The sequence below is a fragment of the Meles meles genome, chromosome 19, assembly GCF_922984935.1.
Source record: "Meles meles chromosome 19, mMelMel3.1 paternal haplotype, whole genome shotgun sequence".
NCBI classification, from domain to species: domain Eukaryota; kingdom Metazoa; phylum Chordata; class Mammalia; order Carnivora; family Mustelidae; genus Meles; species Meles meles.
The window spans coordinates 18930918-18954978 of NC_060084.1; the positions used below are offsets into that span (position 1 = coordinate 18930918).

Below are 24061 nucleotides of genomic sequence, written 5' to 3' on the forward strand. Positions count from 1 at the left end.
CTCAGCGAGGATTATGGGAGTGACAATATCCACTTGCAGGATTGTTGGGAAGAATAAATGACACCCTAAGTGTCTGTCAGGTGTCTGGATACAACACGTGCTCAAGTAATCTCCAATAATTAATTCACAAACCAGTTGAGGGTATTGTTGGCCACCCATCCCCCAAGCCTTGCCAAGTCGGGGTTCATTCCGCCAGTAACGGGAAGATTTCTGGCTGCAACCTGCTCAGGTCCCGCCTTGAATCTTTTTCCCTCTCCGAGAGCGGGTGAAAAGCGACCGGGTCTCTTTAAGAGCCCGGTCCCAGCAGGCGCCCCGGCGGCCAGCGTGGGGATGGAGGCGGCGCGCTGCGCTGGCGCAGACTCGCGCAGGAAGGAAGCCGCGCCGTCGGATCCGGCCGCCGGGATATGCTGCTGCGGCCGCTGCGGAACTGGGTAGCCCGAGCGCTGCGGCGCGAGGGGCTTGGGAGCCCCGCCCCGGGCCAGGGGACGCGGGGGGCGCAGCGCCGGGCCTGGCTTCGCGGTAACACGTCTCTCTGTTCCATCTTTGGCGGCCCGCGCCTGGCGCTCCGTGGCCGCCGGTCTCATTCCCCGCCGTCTATTCCGCCTGAACCCGAAGCTACTCCTAGGCGCCGGGATTTTGTGCCGGCGGCTGCACGGCGGTGGAGGGGCGAGGGCGGTCATCGCCAGCGGGCCGCGAGCGGGTGGGGCCGTGGAGATCCCTCTAGAGAGGAGTAAGACCCTGCCACCCCTGTATGCGGGGGCTGCTCCTGTCCGGGTCCCGCTCCAGGTCCGATTCTCATGGCCTTGGCGGAGACTGAGACCGGGAGATGCAGCTAACCAGTCCCCAGCGGGGAGTGAGTGCTTTAGTCCTCGAAGCCTTCCTGCTCCCGCTGGGAGTGGAGACTTTCCATTTCAGAAACGGGAACCGCCGGCGGAATAGCTACGTTACAGCGTTCTTTGGCCTCGGGCTGTTGGGTGGCACCTCAGAACCACCTGTGTGGTGGGTGGGCTGAAACCCATGCCTGCTGCCCCCAGTGGAGGGCCCCCTTGCTGCCCTCATCTGTGAGGATCATAAATATGAAATGTGTAGAAAGTGGAAAATGTGATAGACTAAGTGGAAAAAAAGCCGAGCACAGGTGGGGCCCAGAGGTGCCAACTGGACCCAGGCAGCAGCTGCACAGTGTCCTGTGGCGGTAGACAGCAGTGGCGGGTCTGCCTGCACCCGCCCGCGGAGGGTCTCCATTGTCATTGGAAGAGATTTTTAGGCCGGGGAGTAAGTGTAAACATTACTGTTTTTGTGGTGGTTTCCAAAATTAAGAGAAAGAGTGAATTACTTAAAACTGACCTTAAACATTGATTTTTTTCTTTTGTAGATAAAGATAGAGAAAACGAAAAAGAGAAAAAATCAGTGGTAAGTCTTTTATGTGCACTCGCCAGTGTAGTGTGTGTGTGTAATAGAGTGGGAGGATTATATATTCTGAGAGAGAAGGGGAGAGCTGAGGGCAGTGAAGGAATGTGTGCACATAGTAAAAGACAAAAATACGAGGCTCTCCAGGGATGAGGAAGTCTGTCTCCACCCCTGGACCTCAGACCCCCTGTCCAGAGGCCACCTGTCCCCAGGTGCTGGTATGTCCTTATCAAGAGTCTGCACAGTTGGGAGCATACATGTATTTAAAGCCTTTAGGTGGGTTTGGGCTGTCAGCTTGATGAATTATTACAGAAGGATTTGAAAAATGCTCCTCTGTGTGGGGAAGGTTGGTTTCGCCCTGGGTTAATGGGTGGCTGCCTGGCTTTGAGACAAGGTCTGCTCGCTGCCGCCCCCTGCCTCCAAGTGTTGAGACTAGTGGGTGGGTGGGGGTAACCATGGGGGTCCACAGACATGGCTTCAGCCACTGTAGTGACTTTGAGATGCCAGCTGTGGAGTGGGCCTGGGGCTGGTGTGAGGTTGAAGGTTAAAGAGGGCCAAACTAGGTATGTTCATGGGGATGCTGGAGGCTTTAGCTGGCTGGGGTGGAGAACAACATTTTGGTCACTGTCATCCAGAGGCTCAGTTCCTTGAGGAAGCTAGAAGTTGGTAGCTTCTCGGGGCGCCTGGGTGGCTCAGTGGATTAAGCCGCTGCCTTCGGCTCAGGTCATGATCTCAGGGTCCTGGGATCGAGCCCCGCATCGGGTTCTCTGCTCCGCAGGGAGCCTGCTTCTACCTCTCTGCCTACTTGTGATCTCTCTCTCTGTCAAAAAAAAAAAAAAAAAGAAGTTGGTAGCTTCTGTGGCTCAGAAGCTCGGAAGGGAGTGGTTTGTTGGGTGGTGGCAGGAATACCTTGGCTGAGATCTGCAGAGGGCGCAAAGGGTGGGCAAGCCCCTGGAGTATGTGGGGGAGATGGAAAGGGCCTGGGAAGGAGTCAAGTTACACAGAGATTATTGGTGATTGCAACTCTTGAACTTTATGGAAGTGTGTTGAAATGAGAGGTGGAGTGGGTTCTAAAGGTCGGCACCGCAGAAGGAGAAGGGGTATTATGTTGAGCTGGCTGGGAATTGATGCATTGCTATGCTAATTATCAAGCTAGCACTTACGTGAGCCAGGCCTGTCCTGGGTGTTTTCAGACACATAGTAGGTCCATCAGAAGTGGTATGGAGTGTGCACTTAGGCCCAAGGCTACTCTTAAGCATTCAAATCTTCTGAGTTCTTGGGCCAAATAGCCCCTGTTATTAGTGAGTCCCTGGTCTGATGGGGGAGATGGCAATAAATAGGACCATGGCGGATCCAGAACAGCAGTCAATCCCGGGCTGTTGAGTATAGGACAGGGCCTCCAGAGGACAGTGACTGAGGGGAGCCTTGGGGAGCTTTGAAGCCTCCTGGGAGATGAAGGAAAAGGGGAGGCAGGAGTGTTGGAGCAGAGGGAGCTGCAAATGTGAGTCAGAAGGAGGAGAACCTGCAGGCCCGAGGATTGGGCCGGTCCCCAGAGAGCCGGTGAGGAGGGGCTGGAGACAGGTCCCGAATCCTAGAGCCACTGAAAGACTTGACTGGATGTGATCTGGTTTGCCTCTCAGGAAGAGATGGTGGTGGACTGTGGGTGGGGTTGAGGGGCACTGGTGGGCCAGACTGGAAGGCACAGAGGCCACTGGGGAGGCTGCTCCAGCCACGTGGGGTAGAGGCCTTAACTAGGGGCCAGGGGGACAAGCCAGGTTCTGCAGATGAGTGGGAAGCAGGGCCCGGAGCAGTTGTTGAGTTGCTGGGTGAGGGCCAGAGACACCTGGGGTGTTGAGGGGTGGATGGTGCAACCTTCCCTGAGGACTGGAACAGGAAGAGGAGCCATATATGGGGGTTGGGAGGTGACAAATTGAGGTACCCAGGGGACGACACACGAGACAGGATGGTTAGGGAATGTCTGTGCTGAGGGAAGTCAGTCACCACCGTGGAATAGGAACAGGAACTTCTAGAAGAAGGTCTTATCTCAATGTTTTCCTGCAGTGAACAGGAAAGAGACAAAGTCTATGCAGAACAGTGTTAGGTTGAGCTCTTCTTCATTTTGTAGGAAGAGAAAAAGTTGTTTCCTTTAAAGAGCAGCAACAAAACATCAAATCCTTTAGGGCCCTGATAAGATCTGCCTTTTGTGCACTCTGTTAGGCTCATTTTGTGGTTTTGCGTCCTAAGGGAATGATCTGGCGGGGACCCAGAATTGGGAATGATCTGGCGGGGACCCAGAATTGGACGGGGGCCTGGCATCTGTCGGAAGTGGGATTGTCTGGTTTCCTGGATACCTGTTAGGATCAAGACAGGAGGAAACCTTCACAGCTGTTGGACAGAGTTTCTAGTGGGGGGAGCAAAGTGAGATGGCCCCAGAGTGTGGGTTCAAACTTCCTCTCTTCTTTATTCCTTCCTACAAGCCTCATTTTTCTCTTCTGTGAAAGTGTTGCGACCCACTGCTTAGCTGGCAAACTTGAGTATGGTACTGGTACACGTTACCCATCACATGGCCTGGTGCTCAAGCAAGTCCTCTCCTGTCTGAATACTTTCTAGTCCATGTTTTTCTCTGTAAAGCAGTGAGTGAGGTACTACAGAATATACACATGTTTCCTAGCCTCAAATCCGGTGGGCTCTGGTTAAGGAGGCAGGACACTTGGGCCTAAAATCTAATAGTTTGAGGGGTGGAGCTAGGGAAGGGCAGAGCTGGGTGGGCTTTGAGTCCAGGAGCAGACATGAGGGAGAGTCTGTCCTGGAGGTTGGTGGCCCGGTGGCCATCAGTGGTGGGCCTGGAGCTGAGGGTCGGTTTGTTACTGCTCATGATGGGACCCTGGAAATGTGTGCAGATTGAAGTCTTGGACTGAATCATTTATGCTGTTCACCTGAGCCTTTCCCTAGAAATTCTTCCCTGATACTCCCCTGGGTACATGATTTTTGGTTCTAATGCGTATTCGTCTTTTGTTAGATCTGCATTGAGGGCAACATTGCAAGCGGGAAGACAACGTGCCTGGAGTTCTTCTCCAACACAACGGACATGGAGGTATGGCCTCTATACTGGGTTCGAGAGAACCTATAAAAGCTATGGGATTTATTTCCCATAGAAATAAAATGAAAGCCACATGTGTAATGTGATATTTCTAACAGTTTTGCTAAAAAAAAAAAAACCCGAAAAGAATATTTAATTTCATGTAATGTATTCTAAATGCTATCACGTCAACATCTAATCCATATAAATACCATCAATGAGTTATTTTGCATTCTGTTTTTCACACTGAGTCTTCGAAATCTGGAATGTAGTTTATACATATGGTATATCTCAATTTGGACCAGTCACATTTGAAGTTTGTAAGAGCCACATGTGGCTCATGGCCACCGTGTTGGGCAGTGCAGGTATAGACTCCCCTGTGGTCTGGTTAAGAGGGGTCCATGGACTGTTGAGAGTGGCTGGAATATGATAGTGTTACGTCTGAGATACCTGTGTCCACACGGGCGGATATTACCGAGGGTAGCCCGTTAACATTATCTCTCATTTATCTTCAGCCCAGTCCCTCAGAATAACCCCACAGATACTTGAGAAAGGCCTCTACACTAAGACCCTGACTCTTCTTCCTGGAAGAGTTCAGCAGTGTAATTTTTTCTGTTTCTGTCTCTTTTTTTGTTAACTCTAGTTTCTACAGTTTTCATGCATTTAGAGGTTTTTTCCTTTCCTTTCCCTTCCTGCCTTTTACTTCTATTAAAAATATGTATGGCTTGAGGGGCGCCTGGGTGACACAGTCTGTTAAGCATCCGACTGTCAATTTCGGCTCAGGTCCTGATCTCAGGGTCATGGGATTGAGCCCCAAGTTGGCTCAGCACAGGGTCTGTTTGTCCTTCTCTCTCTGCTCCTCCTTTCTCTCTCTCTCAAATAAATAAATAAAATCTTTAAAATGTATATATTTATGTACATATGTATTTTTGGTTTGATAAAAAGAATAAATTTTCTGGGGCGCCTGGATGGCTCAGTGGGTTAAAACCTCTGCCTTCGGCTCAGGTCATGATCCCACCCAGGGTCCTGGGATCAAGCCCCACATCGGGCTCTCTGCTCAGCAGGGAGCCTGCTTCTTCCTCTTTCTCTGCCTGCCTCTCTGTCTACTTGTGATCTCTGTCTGTCAAATAAATAAATAAAATCTTTAAAAAAGAAAAAAAGAATAAATTTTCTGTAGCCATAGTCTTGCTGGTACAGAAAAGAGTTTGCAGGCCCAAGACTGCTGTCCTCAGAGCCTTTCGTGTGCCAGGTCGGCCCTTGTCTAGAGTGTGGGAATTTAGATTTTGGGAGAGTTTTACCATTTCCTAACTCAAGAGAAATGGCTCTCTGTGCCTGAACTGTTTGTGCAAACAATATGGTTTATTCTGGATGCCTGCTTTCTTTCTGGAGGCTGGAGTTTTTCTGTGTGCCGGCCAGAGATGGGCTACATGCCCAAACTCTGATCAAAAGCCTGAACTGCAGGGCTCAGGCCAGCTTCCCCGGTAGACACCACCTCACACGTGTTGTCCCAGCTTGCTGCTGGGGGAATTCAGTGCTTCTGGTGTGACTCCCTGAGAAGAGGCCCCTTGGAACCTTGTGCCTGGTCTCCCTGCAGACTTTGCTTTGTGCCCCCTTTTCTTTGTCAATTTTGTTTTGTATCCTCTCCCTATAATAAGTTGTAGCTGCGGATGTCATTGAAGGCTGTGTCCTGGGCGTCCTCCTGGTGAGTCATCACACTGGGAGGAGGCTCAGGGCTCCTGACCTGCCTGTCCTGAGCGGTGGCACTCTGCGCGGCCCTTAAGGAGCCCTTAGGTTCTCGGGTAAGACCTTGGCCCCGGGGAAGAGCGACAGAAGTAGTAACAGTGATAAGAGTGAGCACGTGGGGAGGCTCCCACTGTATGCCAGGCACGGTGTTGAGGCTTCATTCTCTCATCTCACTGATTTTGTCCTTCTAAGGGTCCTCTCTGTGAGTAGGTACGATTACTACCTGGGCTGCAGAGCAGGAAGCGGGCTCTGTGAGGTCAACGAATGTCCCAGGGTGGGGCGGCACGGCTGGCGGGTGGTGGCGCCTGATCCCAGCCCCTGCGGCTGCCTGGGTGACCACACCCTTGTTTGGTTCTGTAATTCTGAGGCCTTTGTTGGCTGTGGGAAGGCCTTACTTGGCCTTTGGATCTTACTTAGCTCAGTGCTCTCAGACCTCCCCAGCGAGGTTACCCTTGTTGGTGAAGAGTCTTCCGATCTCTCTGTATCCTTGTTTTGTACTACTTCTGGGGGGCTTGAACGTATGTGATTTCTGTGATGATCTGATTAAGGTCTGCTTCTCCAGTAAGGTTTTTTTTGTTTTTGTTTTTAAGATTTCCTTATTTGTTTTAGAGAGTTGGAGAGAGCATGGGCAGGCACATGAGTAGTAGGAGGGGCAGGGGGAGAGAGAGCGAGAGAGCGAGCTCGCAGCCCAATGTGGGGCTCGATTCCAGAACCCTGATATCATAATCTGAGCCTAAACCAAGAGTCGGATGCTCATCTGATTGAGCCCCCCAAGTGCCCCAAGTTCAGAGTTCTGTAAAATCAGGGACTGAGGTGGTTTTGCTCTTGCCTAGCATGGTACCTGGTACAGCAAGTCGTCAGTAAGTTGTGGCCTGATTGTGCCTTGGCTGGGGCACGGGTCAGGGCTGCCTGTGACCGGCCTCCGGTGGTGGCCTGAGTGGAGCAACACATGCTACTCAGGACAGGAATAGAGTGCTGAAGACCTAGAAAGAGAGGGCATTTGGGAGGGTGGGGGCATGAATCACAGAGGAAGGAATACTGGAGCTGGAGTTTGAAGGATATGTAGGAGTTTTCCATGTCATGGAAGTTGATGTGAAATCAGGTCACATGGTATACTGGGCAGAAGGAACAGCATGAGCAAAGGCACAGAGGTGTGGGAGGTGGGGGGAGGTTACTCATCATGGCTCCCACGCATTGGTTTCCTCTGGTCTTCTGTGACCTATAGACCCTGCTCACATGTACTCTCAGGTCCCCAGATGGATCCAGGTACTTTCAAAATTTTGGCCCCAGTAGCCCCATTTAAATCCTTTCCAGCCATACCTGTACCCCAGAGAGGGTCTGGCACGGTCCAGGAAGTGAACTAATGCAGTGTGACTCTTAGCTGTCAGCATGCCCAATGCCGAGAACAGAGGAAAGTGGAGGGGGAGCAAATGGACTGAGGTCACAGGAGCGCCCCCAAGCGGGGAAGCTGGCCCGAAGTGCCTCAGGTGTTTCCTCTTCTGAGGAAGAAGCTCAGGTAGCTTCCCTCTTGCCTTCTCTCACCTGTCTGCCCAGACCGACATGGGGACAGTCAGGGCTGCGGTGGAACACACGGAGGAGAGGATGAGAGAAGTGCCTTGCCCTCAGGGAGTTCCCGAGGCAGCTGGAAAGGTGGCCTGTGTGCAGACTTGCATTCAGGGACAGACACCGTTCCAAGGTCACTTTGGGAAAGCGTGTGAGAAAGCCATGTCTGGGTGGAGTCGTGGGTTCCCAGAGAGGGTTGCCCAGCTTTCAGTCTACCCCGGGGGCCTGTATCCTGAGGAACGGCAGACCGCTGATGTTTCCTTTTTTTGCAGGTATTACCGGAACCAGTGCCCAAGTGGAGAAATGTCCGCGGTCATAATCCTCTGGTGGGTGTGCTGTCTCCTGTGTGAGCTGCCAGTGCTCGGGCCTGAGCCTGCCCCCTCCCTGCACAGGTCTTATCCAAGCTCTTCCCTGGGCTGGAGGAGAAGAGGGAGGGGAAAATGGAAAACGGCCATGAGTATGAGTATGTCCTGAGGTCAGCAGACTCTGAGGCCTGGCTGGGCATTCGCAGGTCATGGGGATCCCTGTTAGCTATCCCAAACTATTCCAAGTGGTCTGTCTTGGCTACGGGGGTGTCCATTTCTTGCTGCTCATTCTTCCCCTACCCTTTCCTAGAAGAAACTCATTAGGAGCAAGGTCTCCCCAGGCCTAACCCCTAGGACCTCTGTCTGTAAGTAACCAGGTTCCTTGGTAAGTCTCTGATTTGGGTTTGCGCTTGGCAGTGTCCAAGGACTAAATCTGGCTCACCCCAAGGCTACCTGTCTGCTTTCCCAGGTACGGACCTAGCAGCAGGGGCTATGGTATGCTTGTGTCCCTTCCCCTGTCTGCGCCAGGCAGAAGGCTCTGCTCTGGCTGCTTCCAAGAGATGGGTGGGGTTTGAGTCTGGTAAGAGGGAGCTGAAGAAAGGGATATTGCTTCTGGACTCCTGCCCCGTGATGGACAAATGCTTAGTTTTAGTTTTCACGTGAGGGAATTGCAGCTCAAATAAGCTGTCCAAGATCTTAATGCTGGCGAACGACAGACCTCGGTCTGACTAGAGGAACAGGGGAGCTGGTGCTGTCTCTTCGTTTCCAGCAATGCTGCTGACATCTTGTGTGGTTCTGTAGCCTGTGAGTTCCACTAGTGGCCAGGACTGTGTCTAATTTGGCTGACTGTGGTTTGCTAGGACATAGTGTTCTGCACTGGTGGGTTCTTACTCATTCCTTCTCCCAGTACTTACTGCATGCCTACTAGGTGCCGGACTCTGTCCTAGGCACTCGTCCCGTGCGGGGAGGCAGAAGGTAGTTTGGCGTATGATTTGGTAGGTGGTCATAGGAGCTATGAAAACATCTAAAGCAGGCAAAAGGATTTTATTTCATAAGGCAAAAACTGTTAGAGTCTTTGAATAAAGAATCCCGGAAACATGAACAGTTTCATCTCTGTGCATGTGGGAGGAGAGGGAATGCCAATACTTCTCATTTGGGCATAACAAAGAAGCCTCAGAAACACCCATATTCTCTGGGAACCAGGGCTGGATTATTAGGTTAGACAGGTCATAGATGTGTGTTAGGGCTCAGAGGTGACATTTTACAGGACACAGTCCTGGTCTCAGGAGTCTGTGTCTCTGTGGTACAAGGAGCATTTCCAATGACAGTTTTATAACATGAAATATATAATAGAATTAGGTATTTTGAAACACGTTTCCACTTTGGGCAGAAGGGCGAGATTGATAGTTCTGTGCAAAGTCTCATTTCATCACTTTGTCTGAATAGGCTCTCCGAATCAGGAAGGTGTCTGTCTGCGCAGCCTTCAGACAAGGAGGGTTTCTCCTAACTTGTCTCAGATTTTCTTTCACCTATAGGTAGGAGTCTGCAGCTTCCTTGGCAAGCACTGGAATTTCATTTGTTAGCACCAAGAGAAAAAAACAAGAGCAAAAATGTGGAAAAGAGCAGAATTTCAGATTATTAGCAAGAGGAATGTGGAACACGGACTATTCTGTGTGCACAGGCAGGAGAGAATGCTGGGCGTGGGGCTGCTCATTTGGCTAGGATAGTTGGGGAAGGCATTTCTGCTCAGGTGACATTGGAGCGCAGACTTAAACCTGTGGAGGGAGGGAGCAGTGCAGATATCTGGAGCAAGAGTGTTCCGTTAGAAGGCACAGCAAATGCAAAGGCCCTGAGGTGCGATTGTGTTTGGGTGTCTGGAGGAACACTCAGGAGGCTCCTGTGGTTGGAAGCACATTGAGTCAGAGGGAGAATGGTATAGGACAAGAGCAGATGGAATTGATTTCCTAGGGCCCTGTGGGCCTTGATAACGGCTTTGGATTTCATTCTGGATGCAATAGGAAGCCGCTGGAAGGTTCTGAGTAGAGGAGTGACAGGAGCTGACAAGTGCGACAAGGAGTGACAAGGGCTGAGGTTTAGCAGGTGCACATTGACCTCTGGGTGGAGAAGGGAATGCAGGGGGCTCCACAAACACTTGTTAAGTGACTGAGTGAGTGACCCCTGGGGACTTTGTATAGGCTCCTGTCACAGCTGTTACTTGGTTGTCCTGTCACTGCTCAAGTGCTTCTCCACTCTGTCCACCCTGTCCTCAGGACCCCGACACCATGTTGGGTTCATTCCTGGCCCTACCGCAGTCCCATGTGGGTTTCACGAGAACCCCTCGGTGACTGAAGAGACCAGAGTGCTACAGCTAGAGCTCTTTGAGGTAAAATGCTGCCTTCTCCCTCGTGCAGGGGCTGATGTACCACGATGCCTGTCGATGGGGCCTCACGCTGCAGACGTACGTGCAGCTCACCATGCTGGACCACCACACTCGTCCTCAGGTACATTTCGGAAGCTCGGCTTCAGCCTTCTCAAAGTGTTCTTCACGTGGGGGGTGTAGGGTTGCCAGGAAGGGATACCCCACAAGGAAGCTGCTTGGGACCTGGAGCGCTGCTCAGCCGTCTCTGTGTCTGGGGCCAAGTTTTCCTGTCCCTGCAGCTCTCCCAGGTCCAGCCTCTGGCACCCCTGCCCAGCAACCTCAGCTAGCCACAGAGTTGCTAGGGAGGCCACGGTGAGCCCCAATCTTCACGACCTGACCACTTCTGGGCTCAACATTATTTACCTCAGTTCTTCGAGTGTGCCTGGAGCTGGAACAGCAGGAGCACCCGGAACTTGTTAAAAAGGCACATTTTCAGGCCCCATCCCAGACCTGCTGAACCAGACATTCTGGAGCTGGGGCCCAGCAGTCTGTTTTATCAAGCTCTCCAGGTGACTTCAGTGCATGCTTTGTTTGCACGTTTGAGAACCACTGATCTAACCTTCACAAGATCTGGCTCTTGGTTCCGATTGTTGGGAGAAAGAACTGGACTGGCTCAGCTTGGGTCCTGTGTCTAGCCCTGGACCAGCTGGGTGTTGAGAGAGAGCACAAACATGCTGCTTAGACCTCTTCCATCAGGTCTCTGAATAGGGGCGGAGTCTCTTAGAAACCAGGCTGCTGAGGAGAGCCTGATTGGCGCCTGTGGTTCAAAATTGAAAGCACCACTTGAAAGGCAAGCTTTGGGTGCTCTCCATGAAGGAGACGGGAGATCCCTACAGCCAGCGATGTGGCCACAGCCATTTGCTGGATGGTGCAATCCAGGGCTGGGCAGTTGTCACTGTAGCTATCCTTCTACAAACCTTCTTCTTTTAAAAATGGAAAGATAGGAGCAGAACCATACGAATTTCTGTGTCACCAAGTATCTGTCTAAATGATGCAGATCAGAGCATCCGAGGTTGGCACTTTTCCCCTTTGCCCACTTCCCCCGAGCAGGACTGGATTGCAAATCTAAATTATATTGCATAGATCTGAATATAAGGGGATATGTGTGTTTCTCTATTTAAGGAGATCTACCATGAAAGACGCAGAGAGAGGAAGAGAGATGGACAAGGAAAGAGGAGTGGAAGGAGAGATGGATGAGTGGGGGGCTAGCAACAGATGGGCAGCAGAGAGCCCTAAGTAAGGAGAGGATGAAAAAAATAGGAAGGAAGATGGACGGACAGATAAACGCAGGCAAGGAGAGTCAGGAAATTCCTGGGTTATGGCCTCAAAGGTGTCTGTGATTTGCTGGTCCAGGTGCCATGCATGCTGTGGGCCAGGCTGAGAGAGCAGGGTGTGCCCAGTTGGGCACAGTCCTTCCCGGTTTCCAAAGGGCTGCAGTGATCCGCAGCCAGCCCTGTGAGGGGGCACCAAGGTTTCACATCTCTGCAGGATTCCAGAAAGCCAGGCTCTCAGTCGCTGAGGGCAGAGTCCCCAAATGTCAGCTGGGGTGCATCCGCACCCCAGCCCTCTCAGGGCTCTGCCTCTGGCATACAGAGCCCTCTGCTCGAGCAAGCGCACGCTATTTAGCTCCATAATCACCACACTTTTCACTTGACAACACTTCGCTGGACAGCACTTGGCAGTTTTTCTAGCACTTCCCCAATCAATAATCCAGGGGAGCCTCACCTCTCCTGGAGAAGAGGCTGCTGCTGACGAGCCATCAGTCCCTGCATTGCTGCACTGGCCACGGAACTTTGGGGTGTGGGAGGGTCCCTGACGGAGGGCGGAGCGCCGCTGAGCCCCATGTCAGACCCACACTGTTGCTCTGGTCACTGCCTCCCTCTCCCATAGCTTCTCTGTTCTTACTGGTGTAGACCGTAGGCAGGGGGAGCAACAGGCATTGTTCAAGCCTTCCTGACCTGAGTCAGTGAATCACTTTGTTTTCTTTTAGACATCACCTGTACGGTTGATGGAGCGGTCGATTCACAGCGCAAGATACATTTTTGTAGAAAACCTATATAGAAGGTACCGTAGTTTGCACAATTGATAATTTATGAAACCATTCATTTTGTAGAAATGAAATTGGAAAATTTATTCACATGACAGCGCTTGAATGCCTACAGTGCGGTATCGCTTAGCTCCTGCCACAGTAATGCGCTCTCACAACCAGCCACAGACCCTCGGGGCAGACAGTTTGCCTGCGGTGATTGTTCAGACGGCAAGGGTGGTCGACCTTGATGGCTGGCTGCGTGCTGTGTCTCAGATGGCTCTGGCAAGGGCGACTGGGGTGACTCATCTCTCTCTTCTTGCCTCTAATCCTCCCCTGGGACCATCAAGCTAGCCTGGACACCTCGCCCTGGTGACGGCAGAGAATGGGCACCAGCAGGAACGCACAAGTGCTGTTGAGGCTGTGTTTCACATTTGCTAACATCCCATAGGCCAAAGCAGGCCCCCCTGCACCCTGACCCCCCGAACTGACCCCAGGCCTAGAGGCTGGGAGGGCCCACGTGGGTCACATGGCAAAGTGGGAGGGTGTGGGGCCAGCTGAAGACCCAGAGCCACAGGGCATTCAGTCGAGAACATTTTGTGCGTGTTTGATACAGTTTCACTCCAAACTGTCTTCTGCCTTCATGGGAGTGAACTCTGTCATGTAGACGTAGTTAGGGGTCTTCTGGTATCCCACCATGCTGAGGCCTCAGAGGCTTGGGAACCTCCCGATTTCTGTGCGCAGTGGGCCGCCGATTCCAGCGGAGGCAGGCTACTGGCTGCCGTCTGAAGCGTGGGCTCCTTCCACGCCCTTCTCTCCTCGGTAGCTATGTGCCTGGTCACCCTCGCCTTGCCAGCCCCCACCTTACTGCGTCTTCCCGCCCTGAGCTCGCTGACCGAGAGGTCCTGATGTCAGATTTGTCCTGACATCTGCCTGCCGCTCTCCACACGGCGGCTCCCCGTTCCCTTGCATCTGCTGCTGTCCTCAGTGTCACCGCTCCCGGCCCCCAGCCACCCTGTCTAGGTTGGTTGGCCGCGTTCTCACCTTTAATTACTTCTTCCTGTTGCCTTTCTTCATAGTATTTAAGACAACTTTTAAGTAGGGTGAACCGTATGGAATTACGAATATTTGACCAGTTTTGACCTACAAGAGTGGCAGTAGCACGTGGTCCAACTTCATCCATGTTTGTTTGTTTAGTTGTCTATTGTGTGTTGTCCCCATCCCCTCCCCCCTGGCTGGCCATAAGCTACTTGGGGACAGGAGGACCAGCTGTGGCAGGTGTACTCACTTAGCGTGGACCCAGCCCAGGGCCGGCACCAGGGCCATATCGTTAGCTATTGCTGGGCGATGCGACTCGGGGCTGCTCTCGGGACTCCAGTTGGACGCTCTCGGGTCTCCAGTTGGTCTCCTGTTTTCCCAGGAGGCAGTTTTAGCTGATGTCCGTGGGCTTTGGGTACTCATGCCCGTAGCCCTTCATTCCAGCACTTCTGATGGCCAGTTCTGATTTCCTGATCTCTGTGGCTGTGGTTGAGGTCATAGGTCCAGAAAACATGGCTCTTGCCCTGTGAGTAGTGTAGGAAAAGACTATAGCTTTTAATTTTTTTGAGCTCTTTTCCTTCCCTGTTAACTTCATATTTATGCCTCACCCTGGCCCTCCAGATGCCTCACCTCTGGCATCTGTGGTTAGGATTTCTGCAGAATAGTGAACCACCTGAGAAATTTGTCCTGTGTCCCTGTTCCTTTTCTTGGCATCTGTTTGGTTCAAGTTCCTACAGCCTTGGGAGAGCATGGATTCCCCTAAAGACCTCATTGGAGCCTAAAGATTGGTGGCTGGTATCACTTGAAGCAGCCCAGAGGCTGTTGGTTGGTGTGTGACCTTGGGCACTCCAGGGCCTGCTGGGAACACCATGGCGGCCTGGGGCGGTGGCGGCGGGGTGGGGGTGAGGCCATCTGCCACTTTGGTTTTCAGGGAGATGGGAGAAGGCGGTGCTCCTCCAGTCCTTTCACTGAAGTCCTCCAGAAGCCGAGGACCACTCACACAGGTGGCTGCTGCTTCACAGCCCTCCGAGCCCACGGAGCCCGAAAAAGCCTGCTAGCAAACCGGAAGTTACTTTGAAGTCTCCTCTTTTGTCTTAGAAATTCACGTGGGGTTTGCATTCTGTTTTGTAATGTGTTCTGTTTGTTTCTGTAGGAAACACCATGCTTACAATGGAGTACCCCCTTCCTTGGCCACATGTCCCAGAGTTTGAGAGGCTGAGAGGACTCCCAGGGGAGGGGCCCTGAGAAGACCTTCCTAGTGTGGGTGATCCTGTTGTGATCTGCACCTGGTTGTCTGTGCTCCCTGGAAACGAGGGCATTTGCTCAGGTGGTTGAGGGCCAGGCCAGGAGCCACATTAATTGTCTGGTTCTTCACATTCCTCCCCTTTGAGCGCTCAAGGCAGCCCTGATTTATAGGTTCTGTTGACCCTTTTGGTGGAGCAGACACTGAGATGGGATCAGAAGGTCAGTGCTCCTTCCTGACCCAGTGGGCGGCTGGGCAGGGGGAGCTGCTCTGTGGCCTGCCGTGTGGGGCAGCAGGAATGAGGGAGTGGTGAGAGACTTCTGGGTTTCTCTCCTGAGGCCAGAGGCTTCAGACTGGTTGGGACCCCCAGGGCGCTGACCTGGGGGAGCTAGGCCTCTGTCTCTTTCTACCCAGGCCTTACCGTGGGCTTCTCCCACAGATCACCATACATCTTGTAACATACACATGCTGCTTTGTGGAGTCCAGGGTGGGGCCCGAGAACCTGCATTTCTAACTTAAGAGCCCTGGGTGGCCACAGTCCTGCTGGTTGGGGAGCGCACTTGGCAGAATAAGGCCTCAGAATAAGCCAGCCACCAGCTGCGAGGAGCTCTCTGCTGTGAGGCCGGGCCCTGTTCCCTGAGAGTTCTGTTCCTGTGGCTTCCTTGGCATCAGGCGAGAAAGAGCCCAGTCCTGCAGGCTTTCCTGGGGGCGGGCGGCCTATCCCGGTAAAAGTTCTGCAGTGCGCGGCTTCCTGTTTCCTGCTCTGCCCACTGTTTGTTCCCTTCTCATTTGTTTCTTCAGGTTTTAGTTGTTGGGGGGTTTTGTTGTGTTTGCTTTGTTTTAAGGGTCTGCAGGTTTACTCCTGCGCCAGGAGAGGTGTAGCCGTAGGCCAGAGGTTTTCTGCGTGGAGGCACAGTAGCGTGTTTGTAGCCAGAGCTACAGGTAGTGATGATGTGTGCAGGGTAGCGTGGAATGTGGGCTTTTCTCGCCGTCAGTCTTCTTACACCACCAGCGTTCCTCAATGCAGTGGGTCAGCCCCCACAAAGTATTGTTGACAATGTAGGTGTTTTGAGAGGTTTCTGCTCCCCGCAAATACAGATGACGGTCCTTTTGAGCCTAAACCAAATGTATGCTAGGACTGAGTTTGGCTGGATCCTTGGCCCACACCTAAAGGAAGGTGTTTTGGTTCCCACCTGTGGGGAGCTCAGCTGGGCCCTGGGAACCCTAGGATGATGGCATGTGTGGCATGTCAGCTCCTGTCTGACCTGTCTCCCCCCACCCTCACCTGCTCAAGGAGAAAGCTTCCTACCATGCTGTGATGGGGACAGCCCTTTCCCAGGGTGGGGGACAGGTTGCTGCTGCCCTTCCATGTTGGGGTTGTTCCTTTTCTCTTTCTCAAAAACCATTGAGAAACATTCCATCCTTGCCTTGGAATTGGGGGGCATGGTGGAAGGTTCCAGCAGGCCACATCCCGGTGTTCTGCATCTCTTGAAGCAAAATTTCTTGAAGGTGTCCTTGCCTTTTGGGCCGCCTAGGGAGAGACCTGCCTCTTCACGACCCCCCACTGCAGCAAGTTCTGGGCAGACAGAATGTAAGTGCACTTTGGCTGGCCAGGGGGTGAGAGCGGTGTGGTAGTTGCTGAAGAGGAAGATTCCAGTTACATTGTCTCCTTAACAACGGGCACTTGTGAGGCGTGGGCGGGCGCTGCACTGAAAGGAAAAGCTGAAGGTGGCCAGAGAGCCTTGCAGGCAATTATGTGGCCCAAGCCCCAGGGGATTAGTGATTGAATGCGAAGGTTTTACAAGATTGCTGGTCGCCTTGTTCTAGGAACAGAAGTGGGGACACTGAGTGGGACCCAGCTGGGAAACGACAGCTGAGTCACCTGAGGTGGTGGACGTTGATTAAGACCCTGCATTTGGAACAACAGGCAGGCTGTCCTACCTCCCTAGCTGGCCTAGGGGCTCCGACTCCTCCCCTGCTCTGGTGAGACTCGAGACTCGTGACTTGGGCTTGGGTCATGACCTTGACAAGAGCTGTGCCTTTCTTCCAGCTGAGGCCAAAGAGGCCCTAGAAAGTCCAGAACGGCCTCCGCTCCATGGACAGACCAGGGAGGGCGAGTAACATCATGGAGATCATATGGGTTTGGGGGCCACAGAGAGCCAGGCTTAAATTCCTGCATTCCTGCTCAGACTGAGTTGGGCTTCACTGCTCTAGGCCTCAGTTTTCCTCATCTGTAAATCAGGACTAAAAGTGTCCTCACAAGGTCTTGTAAAAACAAAACAAAACAATGTAAACAGAGGGGCTGGCATTGGAGTGTGAGGTTTCTGTTCTGACCTGTGCTGTGCAAACTGGGGAATCTGTGGGCTACAGGGAGGAGGTCGCAGCAGACTGTGCCAAGCAAAACAGCCAGCAGGATTCGTGTGGGCCCAGGACCTCAGTTTTGCCACCCTGAGGAAGGGGAAGGCACCGTGAAACCTTCTCAGTGCACCCAGGCTGCTCTTGGTGGGTCACGTGGTTGGATTTTCCATAGAGCGGCGCTGCCCTTGGCAGGGGCTTACTTGTGGTGCTGGGCGCCCCATTCTTGAGGCAGACACAGGAGGAGCCAGGCAGGGTTTCCAGGAGGAAAACTGCAGCCGTGGATGAAATCGCGCTGCTGCCCGGTGTCTCTGACCTGCACACCAGGCCTCAGGTTCCTCACACAGCCAGTGACAGTCTGTGGTCGATACCCTACCCCCATGGTACTCCCAACAGCCTCCGGAGGGTTTCTTGGAGCTCTGCCTGCTGACCTTGCCCTCAGGGAGGCTGCCCCAGAACACTGCCTCCATGGAGAACCTCTCCAGAAGAGCCTTGGAAAGGGAAGTCCCACTTCCTCTGTCTGCTCTCTGCCCCATCGGGGAAGCCTCCAGTTTGGGCTGGGCTGGGCTGGCCACCCAGGACGTGTCCTCAGAGCACCTGGTTGCCTGGGGAGCAGCAGCGCTCACGCTACAGACACCCGCGCACCTGTGAGCCCCGTCCCTACGTCTTTGTGTCCTTCTGTGTCCATGTGCCACTCTTTTCTGGAGGTGTTGGTTTAGGTTCTGATTTAACGCTCAACTGTTCTGCATTGTGACTCAGCAGTGGCTGCTCCGGGATCCGGCAGCATCTGCCTTGACCCTTGTGGACACGTGTGGTGTTCTCCAGGGCAAAGTCTGATGCCTGACTGTCCAGCGTCCATGACTTGTGAGATTGCCGCCCTGGGCAGCTCTCCCTCTGTGCACTGCCAACCGGCCCACAGCCCTGTGTTGCTGTCTGTTCTGTCTGTGTGTTTGGTGCTGGAGGAGGGGAGGGGCTGATGAGCAGCTTCCATTTTGGAAATCCTCACTCCCTCCCAGTCACTTTTGTTCTGGAGAACAAAACTTCGTTTCCCAGAGAAGGAAAGCCTGTAAAGAGAGAGTGGTTTGGTTTCTTAAAATCAGATACTCTCAGCTGCAGCTAACCATAACCCAACTCAGAGTAGCCTGAGCAATGAGGTTGTTACTGGGTGTCTTAATGGCGGGCTTTAGAGTTGGTTTCATTCGGTGGCTCTGGCCCTGTTTTCCTATTCTAGTCCTCAATATGATTCCCTCATGGAGATAAAATGGCTGTAGTAGAAACAGACTTCTCACCTGCTGGCCAGAGGGTAGGTGTCTTGCCAGTGACTTTTCTCTAAGTATGAGGAAGCGTGGTTTCCGTCAGCCCCTGCAAACCTCCCTCATGTCTCACTGGTCCAGGCTGGGCCCCTGTGGGCAAGGGATGCCTTGTCCTGATTGGCTTAGTTTGGTGAGAAGTGAGTATTTCCCTTCCACCAACTGGGCCTTCTCTGGGTAGGAAGGCCTGGGCTTGGGGTGGGGTCAGGTTTCCTTGGAACACTCAGGCCTGTGGCTAGACCCTGAATAAATGATGGGCTACTCTTAAGGAAATATGAGGAAAGAACTAGGGTCTGGGTAGCCACCTGTCCTCACACCATACTAGCCTGTGGCCCTAAAGCCCTTACCTCTAGTTCCTGGATTTCACTGGCTCTCGTCCCTTCTGCGGTGTTGTGGCCCTTCCTCCCGCTGCCTTCCCCCACCTTTTCAGGGAGCCCTCACATGTTAGTCTGCCCTGGTTTCCTGATTGAGGTCCAATGCCCGAAGGGCTCCCAGGCACCAACAGCTGCCCCTCTGCCCCTGCTGTTCTCTCTTGGGCACTGCCCACCTTCCTGCTGTGCAGGCTGAGCACAGCTGGTCTCCCCTTTGGGCACCATGGCAGTCTCAAGGGCTAGGGGCTGGCGTCCCTCTTCAGTCTGTGCCATGTTGTCATTTGGGCCCCTGGCAGGGCTGCTTGTGGCCTTAGTCTCCCAGAGAATCCCCCTCCGATTTTTTTGAGCTTCTTGCCTCCCTCCGTGCCCATCCCCGCGCCCCTCCTCCCTGCGAGGTGGAAGTCTGTTCACAGCGCCCCGAAGGGGACCAGCTCCAGACTACCCTTCCAGGGGGATCTTCTCCCACCCCCAGCATTCATTGGCAACCAGACCCTTCCCCCCACCACCACCATGTTCTCTGGGCCCAGGCACAGCTCCTGTCATGTAGCCAGGCCTGTCAAATCCTGTTCTGAGTGGATCCAAGATGGTATCCAAGGTGGGTGGGGTGTTAGAGAGAATTCCCCTCCTGGGCAGCGGAGGGTCACCCAGCCTTTGACAGGTGTGTGTCCTCCCGTTGCCTGTCCTCTGGCTCTTCCCTGTGGGTTTCCTTCTGAGAGGGGGAAATGCTCAGGACCTGGGGACAGATGCCAGGCTTCTTACACTCTTGGTTTCTTGTCTTGATTTCTTCCTTCCTTTTTCAGTTAACATTTTAAACATGTAGTTATTTCCCTTCTTCCCAACCCTTGATCTGGGAACTACTATGTTGCTGATTTTGGAACCTACAGGAAAGCAGAAAGAAAACATTCAAGTCTCCTATAGCCCTGCAGCTCAGAGAAAAGCATTGGATGCATTTTGTTGTCTTTCTTTCCAGTCTTTTTTCAAAATGTGTGAACGGTTTCTCACGAAAATACAGTGGGGTCACACTATGTACAATTTTATGTCCTGCTGTTCTCATTGAACACTCCATTGTGAGCGTTTTCTTTGTCATTAAGTACCATTTCACGATGGCATCGTTCGGTTTCTCCATGGTTTGCTATTCCCTCGGCGTGCCAGGATTTCATTTTTCATTATTTTTGGCTGTGCTGCCATGGGCGTCCATGATTATTTGCACAAAATGAATTTCTAGAGGTGAATTGGTTTTCTGCTCCACCTTCCAACCTGAGCACTGTCCCTGTTCTGTAGGAATGGGCCTCAAAGCCCCTTTCTGTGCTTGGAGTTCAAATCCCAGCTGAGCGTTCCCATTGACCACTTCCATGGCACTTGCTGTATCCGAGCAGAAACCGTCCCCTGCCGGCAGAGGGTCGAGCTGTGCCTCGGTGTCTTGGGCTGTGCCACCCACAGATCTTTTGAAGCATAAAACCCTAATGCCTCTTGTTACAGTGGGAAGATGCCCGAAGTGGACTACGTGGTTCTGTCCGAATGGTTTGACTGGATCGTGAGGAACATCGACGTGTCTGTCGATTTGATAGGTGAGAAGCCCCTCTCCCCGCCCAGGGCCCCAGGAAGGATGTGCTTGATGGGACTACCAGCCAGCAGGGACAGCGGGCAGAGCCCCGATCACTGGTGATTCTTTCCCCCACGTTAATTCTGCCTCCTCTCCAAGGGCAGGCAGAATCTCGGGGCTTTGGGTGCCTCCTCGTCTTTGTTCCGCAGGCTGCTCTCCCCTGGGTCCATTATGATTTGATGGGTTCTTTCAGTGTGTAAGGGAGGGAGGAGGGACAGAACAAGGACATTTCCTGAGGCCCGCTGCGCCAGAACCCCGGCGAAACTTGTGCCCATGTGGAACCTCGTTTAGCCTCCCAACAACCCCGTGGGGCTGGTGACATGGCAAGAAAATGAAAGTGGGGATGAGGGTCCAGATGCCTGAAGGCCACACCGGCGGTCAGTGGTCAGGCTGGGAGCTGGCTGTGGTCCGTGTCTCCTGCTCCGAGCGTCTGCAGATGATTCTCTCCATGCCTGACACACAGGCCTTCCTTCCCCCTCACCCTGGCCTCCACTTACAAACCACAGAGTAACTGGAGCCACATTCTGGATCTTTAAATCTCAGTGTACCTGCGGACCACTCCCGAGACCTGTTACCAGAGGCTGCAGCTAAGATGCAGAGAAGAGGAGACAGTCATTCCCCTGGTAAGGGCCCCCTGAAACCCACTCAAAGACCGGGAAGCCATTTCCGTCCCAGCCTGGCCCCTCCCTCCATGAGATCCTTGTGCTGTCGCCGTGGAGAGAGAAGTGGGAGTTTAGCACACTGCCTGGCAAACTCTGACTTCCGCTGTGGCCTGAGACCCTGTGTGAAGTCCAGAGCCGCCTGATTTCCTGGGGCCCTGGATGCTGTGGTTGCCACCCTCTCTGCTCGAGGGTGTCCCTTCTCCCGCTTCCCGCCGGGCGCCCCCAGGGCGTGTCCTGTCCACCTCCTGAGGATTGCTTGTCTCTGTGCCCAGCTCTGGAGCCTCGCTAGAACACTCCCTCCTGCTCACAGCTACACCCACTGTGCTGAGTGCCGTGCTGGGCTCGGAGGCAGTCCTCTCTGGTCCTCGCCCAGTGTCTTGCCCTTCTGGGCTCTGGCTCAGGGCCATGGGGCCTCCTGTCAGGACCGTCGTAACCATGGGACTGCTCTCCTCTTCCTGCTCCTTCACTTCCCACGTTCCCTCCGAAACTGGGCTTCCAGTTGCTGCTGGGGCAATGTTTTCAGGACAGAACACCATTCCTGCAATTTCCCAGCCACCAACCCTTTGGTGTCTTGCTGCTGTCTAGAATAAAGGCCCCGATGTAGCATGTCACCCCAGATTCTTCCAGATCGGCGTTGTCTCTCTCCACTCCCTGCCTTTCATGCTCTGGCCATAGATACCAGTCGTGGCTACACACACACTCACACTTGCCCTGCTGTTACACAAATGTGCCTTTGTGCAGTGGTTTCTTTTGCCTTCCAAGTTTAGCTCAGATGTCACCTTCGCCAGGAAGCTTTCCCTGACCTTCCCTCTGTTGTGCTCCCCTAACCTCTGGGCTTACAATGATCACAGCACTAAGGACAAGCATACTGAAACTGTTTTTTAAATATTTGTTCCCTATCCCTCAGCAAACTGAGCTTTTTAAGATAACATCTTATTCCCTGCATCCCCAGCAAGTTTTCCGGAGCTTGGCACCTAGGAGTTGCTCACTTAATACTGAACTGAATGCCTCATGTGAATGCCATTGGGACAGAGGCTGGGCAGGCATTTCCTGGGACATCATGGGTGTCTGAAATCAGGATGGGCTGGTGTGCAGGCCCTGGAAGACCTGTCTGGCTCCTGAGGCCCACCCAGCCTTGTATTACCCAAACACCAGTAAGGTTAATACCAGCCATGAGGGCGTAGGAGGCCTACGCCCTCCTTCTAGGTAGCTCCTTTGAAATCTAGAAACATGAGTGATGGGAGGAAGGGCGCAGTGAGGCAGGGCTGGGCCAGGCCGTGGTAGGGCACGGGCACTCTGTGTGGTGACCCAGATGTTCTGAAGAAATGGCAAGTCTGGAGTCCCTCCTAACTGTTATTAGCCGGGCCATTATCTCAGTGTTTCTCACAAAGCTTCTAGGACATATCTGTCATTGTCAAGGGATAACTCAGGGGTGGATGAAAAGGTGGCATTGCAGTTTCCCTGGGAGCTTCTGGGCTGGCAGTAAATTGCTGCTTGGGAAGGTAGCCGTGGGTGGCCAGAGCACTGTGGCCTGCGCATGAGAAAGTGTCTGTCCAGTTCTGCCCAATGCAGAGGCACCGATGGCTTAGGGGTGTGTCCGGGCCTTTCCCCCGGATTCCACCTTATGGGCCTTTCTGATATTGGTCTTCATGATCTAGAGGGCCCACAGGGCACAAGTTTTCTGCTGGGTGGAAGCAGCAGGAGTGGGTCTCCTAGACCAGTGAAGGTCACAGTCTTCTTGGAAAGGACAGAGTGGATAGGGCGATTAAGAGGCTGCCCAGGGCTGGGACGCTCGGCCATGGAGCAGCTGTGGACCCCACCACGAAGGAACTGGTGGCCCTACTGATGGAGAAGTGGGTGTCAGAAGAGAGGCCAGGTGGAGGGTGTGTGCGAGGCACCAGGGGCACAGGGTGGCGCTGGAGGGAGGGAGTAGGCGGCTGGAACTGTCACCGTGCTCCGGCTGGCTGGTGGAGGGAGTGGCTGCATTTATGGCTCTCCTCCTGAGCAGGTTGGTGGTTGCAGACCCCTTTGTCCAAGCCAATGCCCCATGGCCATGAACACTCATGCCCCCGTCTGAGATCCTTATTGGAGAGATTTGCTCCCCTCCCCGTGCCCGATGGCCTGTGTGCATATGTGTGTGTGTGTGTGTGTGTGTGTGTGTGTGTTCCTGCAGGAGTACCTGAACGCTATTCACCACCTCTATGAGGAGTGGCTCATCAAAGGGGTCCTTTTCCCTGTGGCAGCCCCTGTTCTGGTAAGTACCCCTGGCAGGGCTGAAGACTTTCCTGGAAGGAGGAGTGACCCAGGGAACGTCAGCCATTCTGCAGTCCGGGGAACGACCAGGTTCTTCAGAGCTGGTGGATTGAAAGGAAGGAAGCAGGGAAGTAGACGGGGCCCTTTCTCTCTCCTGGTTCCCATTCTAGACTGAGTCTCTGGGTCCGTTGGACGGACCCAGGAGAAGGTGGCCCTTACACCGGTGGCCGCAGTAGCATCTCACTTACCCAGTGTCGTTGATAAAGGAGCGTTCCTTTTCTAGACTTCTAGGCTGAAGCCTCTAGACCTGGGTTTTGGCTTTAGCCACTGGGGATGGTGGTCTCTCTGATGCAACCATCCCTTCTCCAGTGGATGGCAGCCACGGAGCCTCATTGCCCCATTCCTCGGTGACCCAGGGCATCTGAAGAAACACCGGTCGCTGTCCTGGTCTGTTACACAGTGGTGCCCTTAGGAGGTGCTGAGGTGTGTAGGACGGTTTGCCCTAGACCACTCTTGTCTTGGAGTTCCTGTGTTGGCTTCGTGTAGCAGCTTCTCCTGCCGACACCTGCCACTTCTAACTGCGTGCCGTTTCTGCCCTGCCTTTCCCTGCTTCGCTGTCCTGTCCTATCCTGTCCTCCCCTGATATGCTGCTGCTCAGTTTTTCAGGCAGACAGATGGATCCCG

The 24061-nt window shown here is 53.4% G+C and overlaps 1 protein-coding gene across 6 annotated transcripts in view; it reads left to right on the top strand.

Annotated features, from left to right (window-relative positions):
- The first annotated feature begins 284 nt into the window (after positions 1-284).
- The window catches only part of TK2 (thymidine kinase 2), a 29338-nt gene continuing 5561 nt past the window's right edge, over positions 285-24061 (top strand). For 3 of the 6 annotated variants that reach the window (XR_006816153.1, XM_045987208.1, XM_045987210.1), the window contains exons 1-9: positions 287-519; positions 1373-1410; positions 4427-4501; positions 8065-8118; positions 10509-10598; positions 12507-12580; positions 20339-20427; positions 21006-21085; positions 23298-23378. Coding sequence is in view for 4 of the 6 variants with exons in the window: in XM_045987208.1 (XP_045843164.1) it covers positions 405-519; positions 1373-1410; positions 4427-4501; positions 8065-8118; positions 10509-10598; positions 12507-12580; positions 20339-20427; positions 21006-21085; positions 23298-23378 (696 nt within the window). In the remaining 2 variants the exon portion in view is untranslated. The other 3 variants (XR_006816154.1, XM_045987209.1, XM_045987211.1) reach the window with 3 other exon arrangements.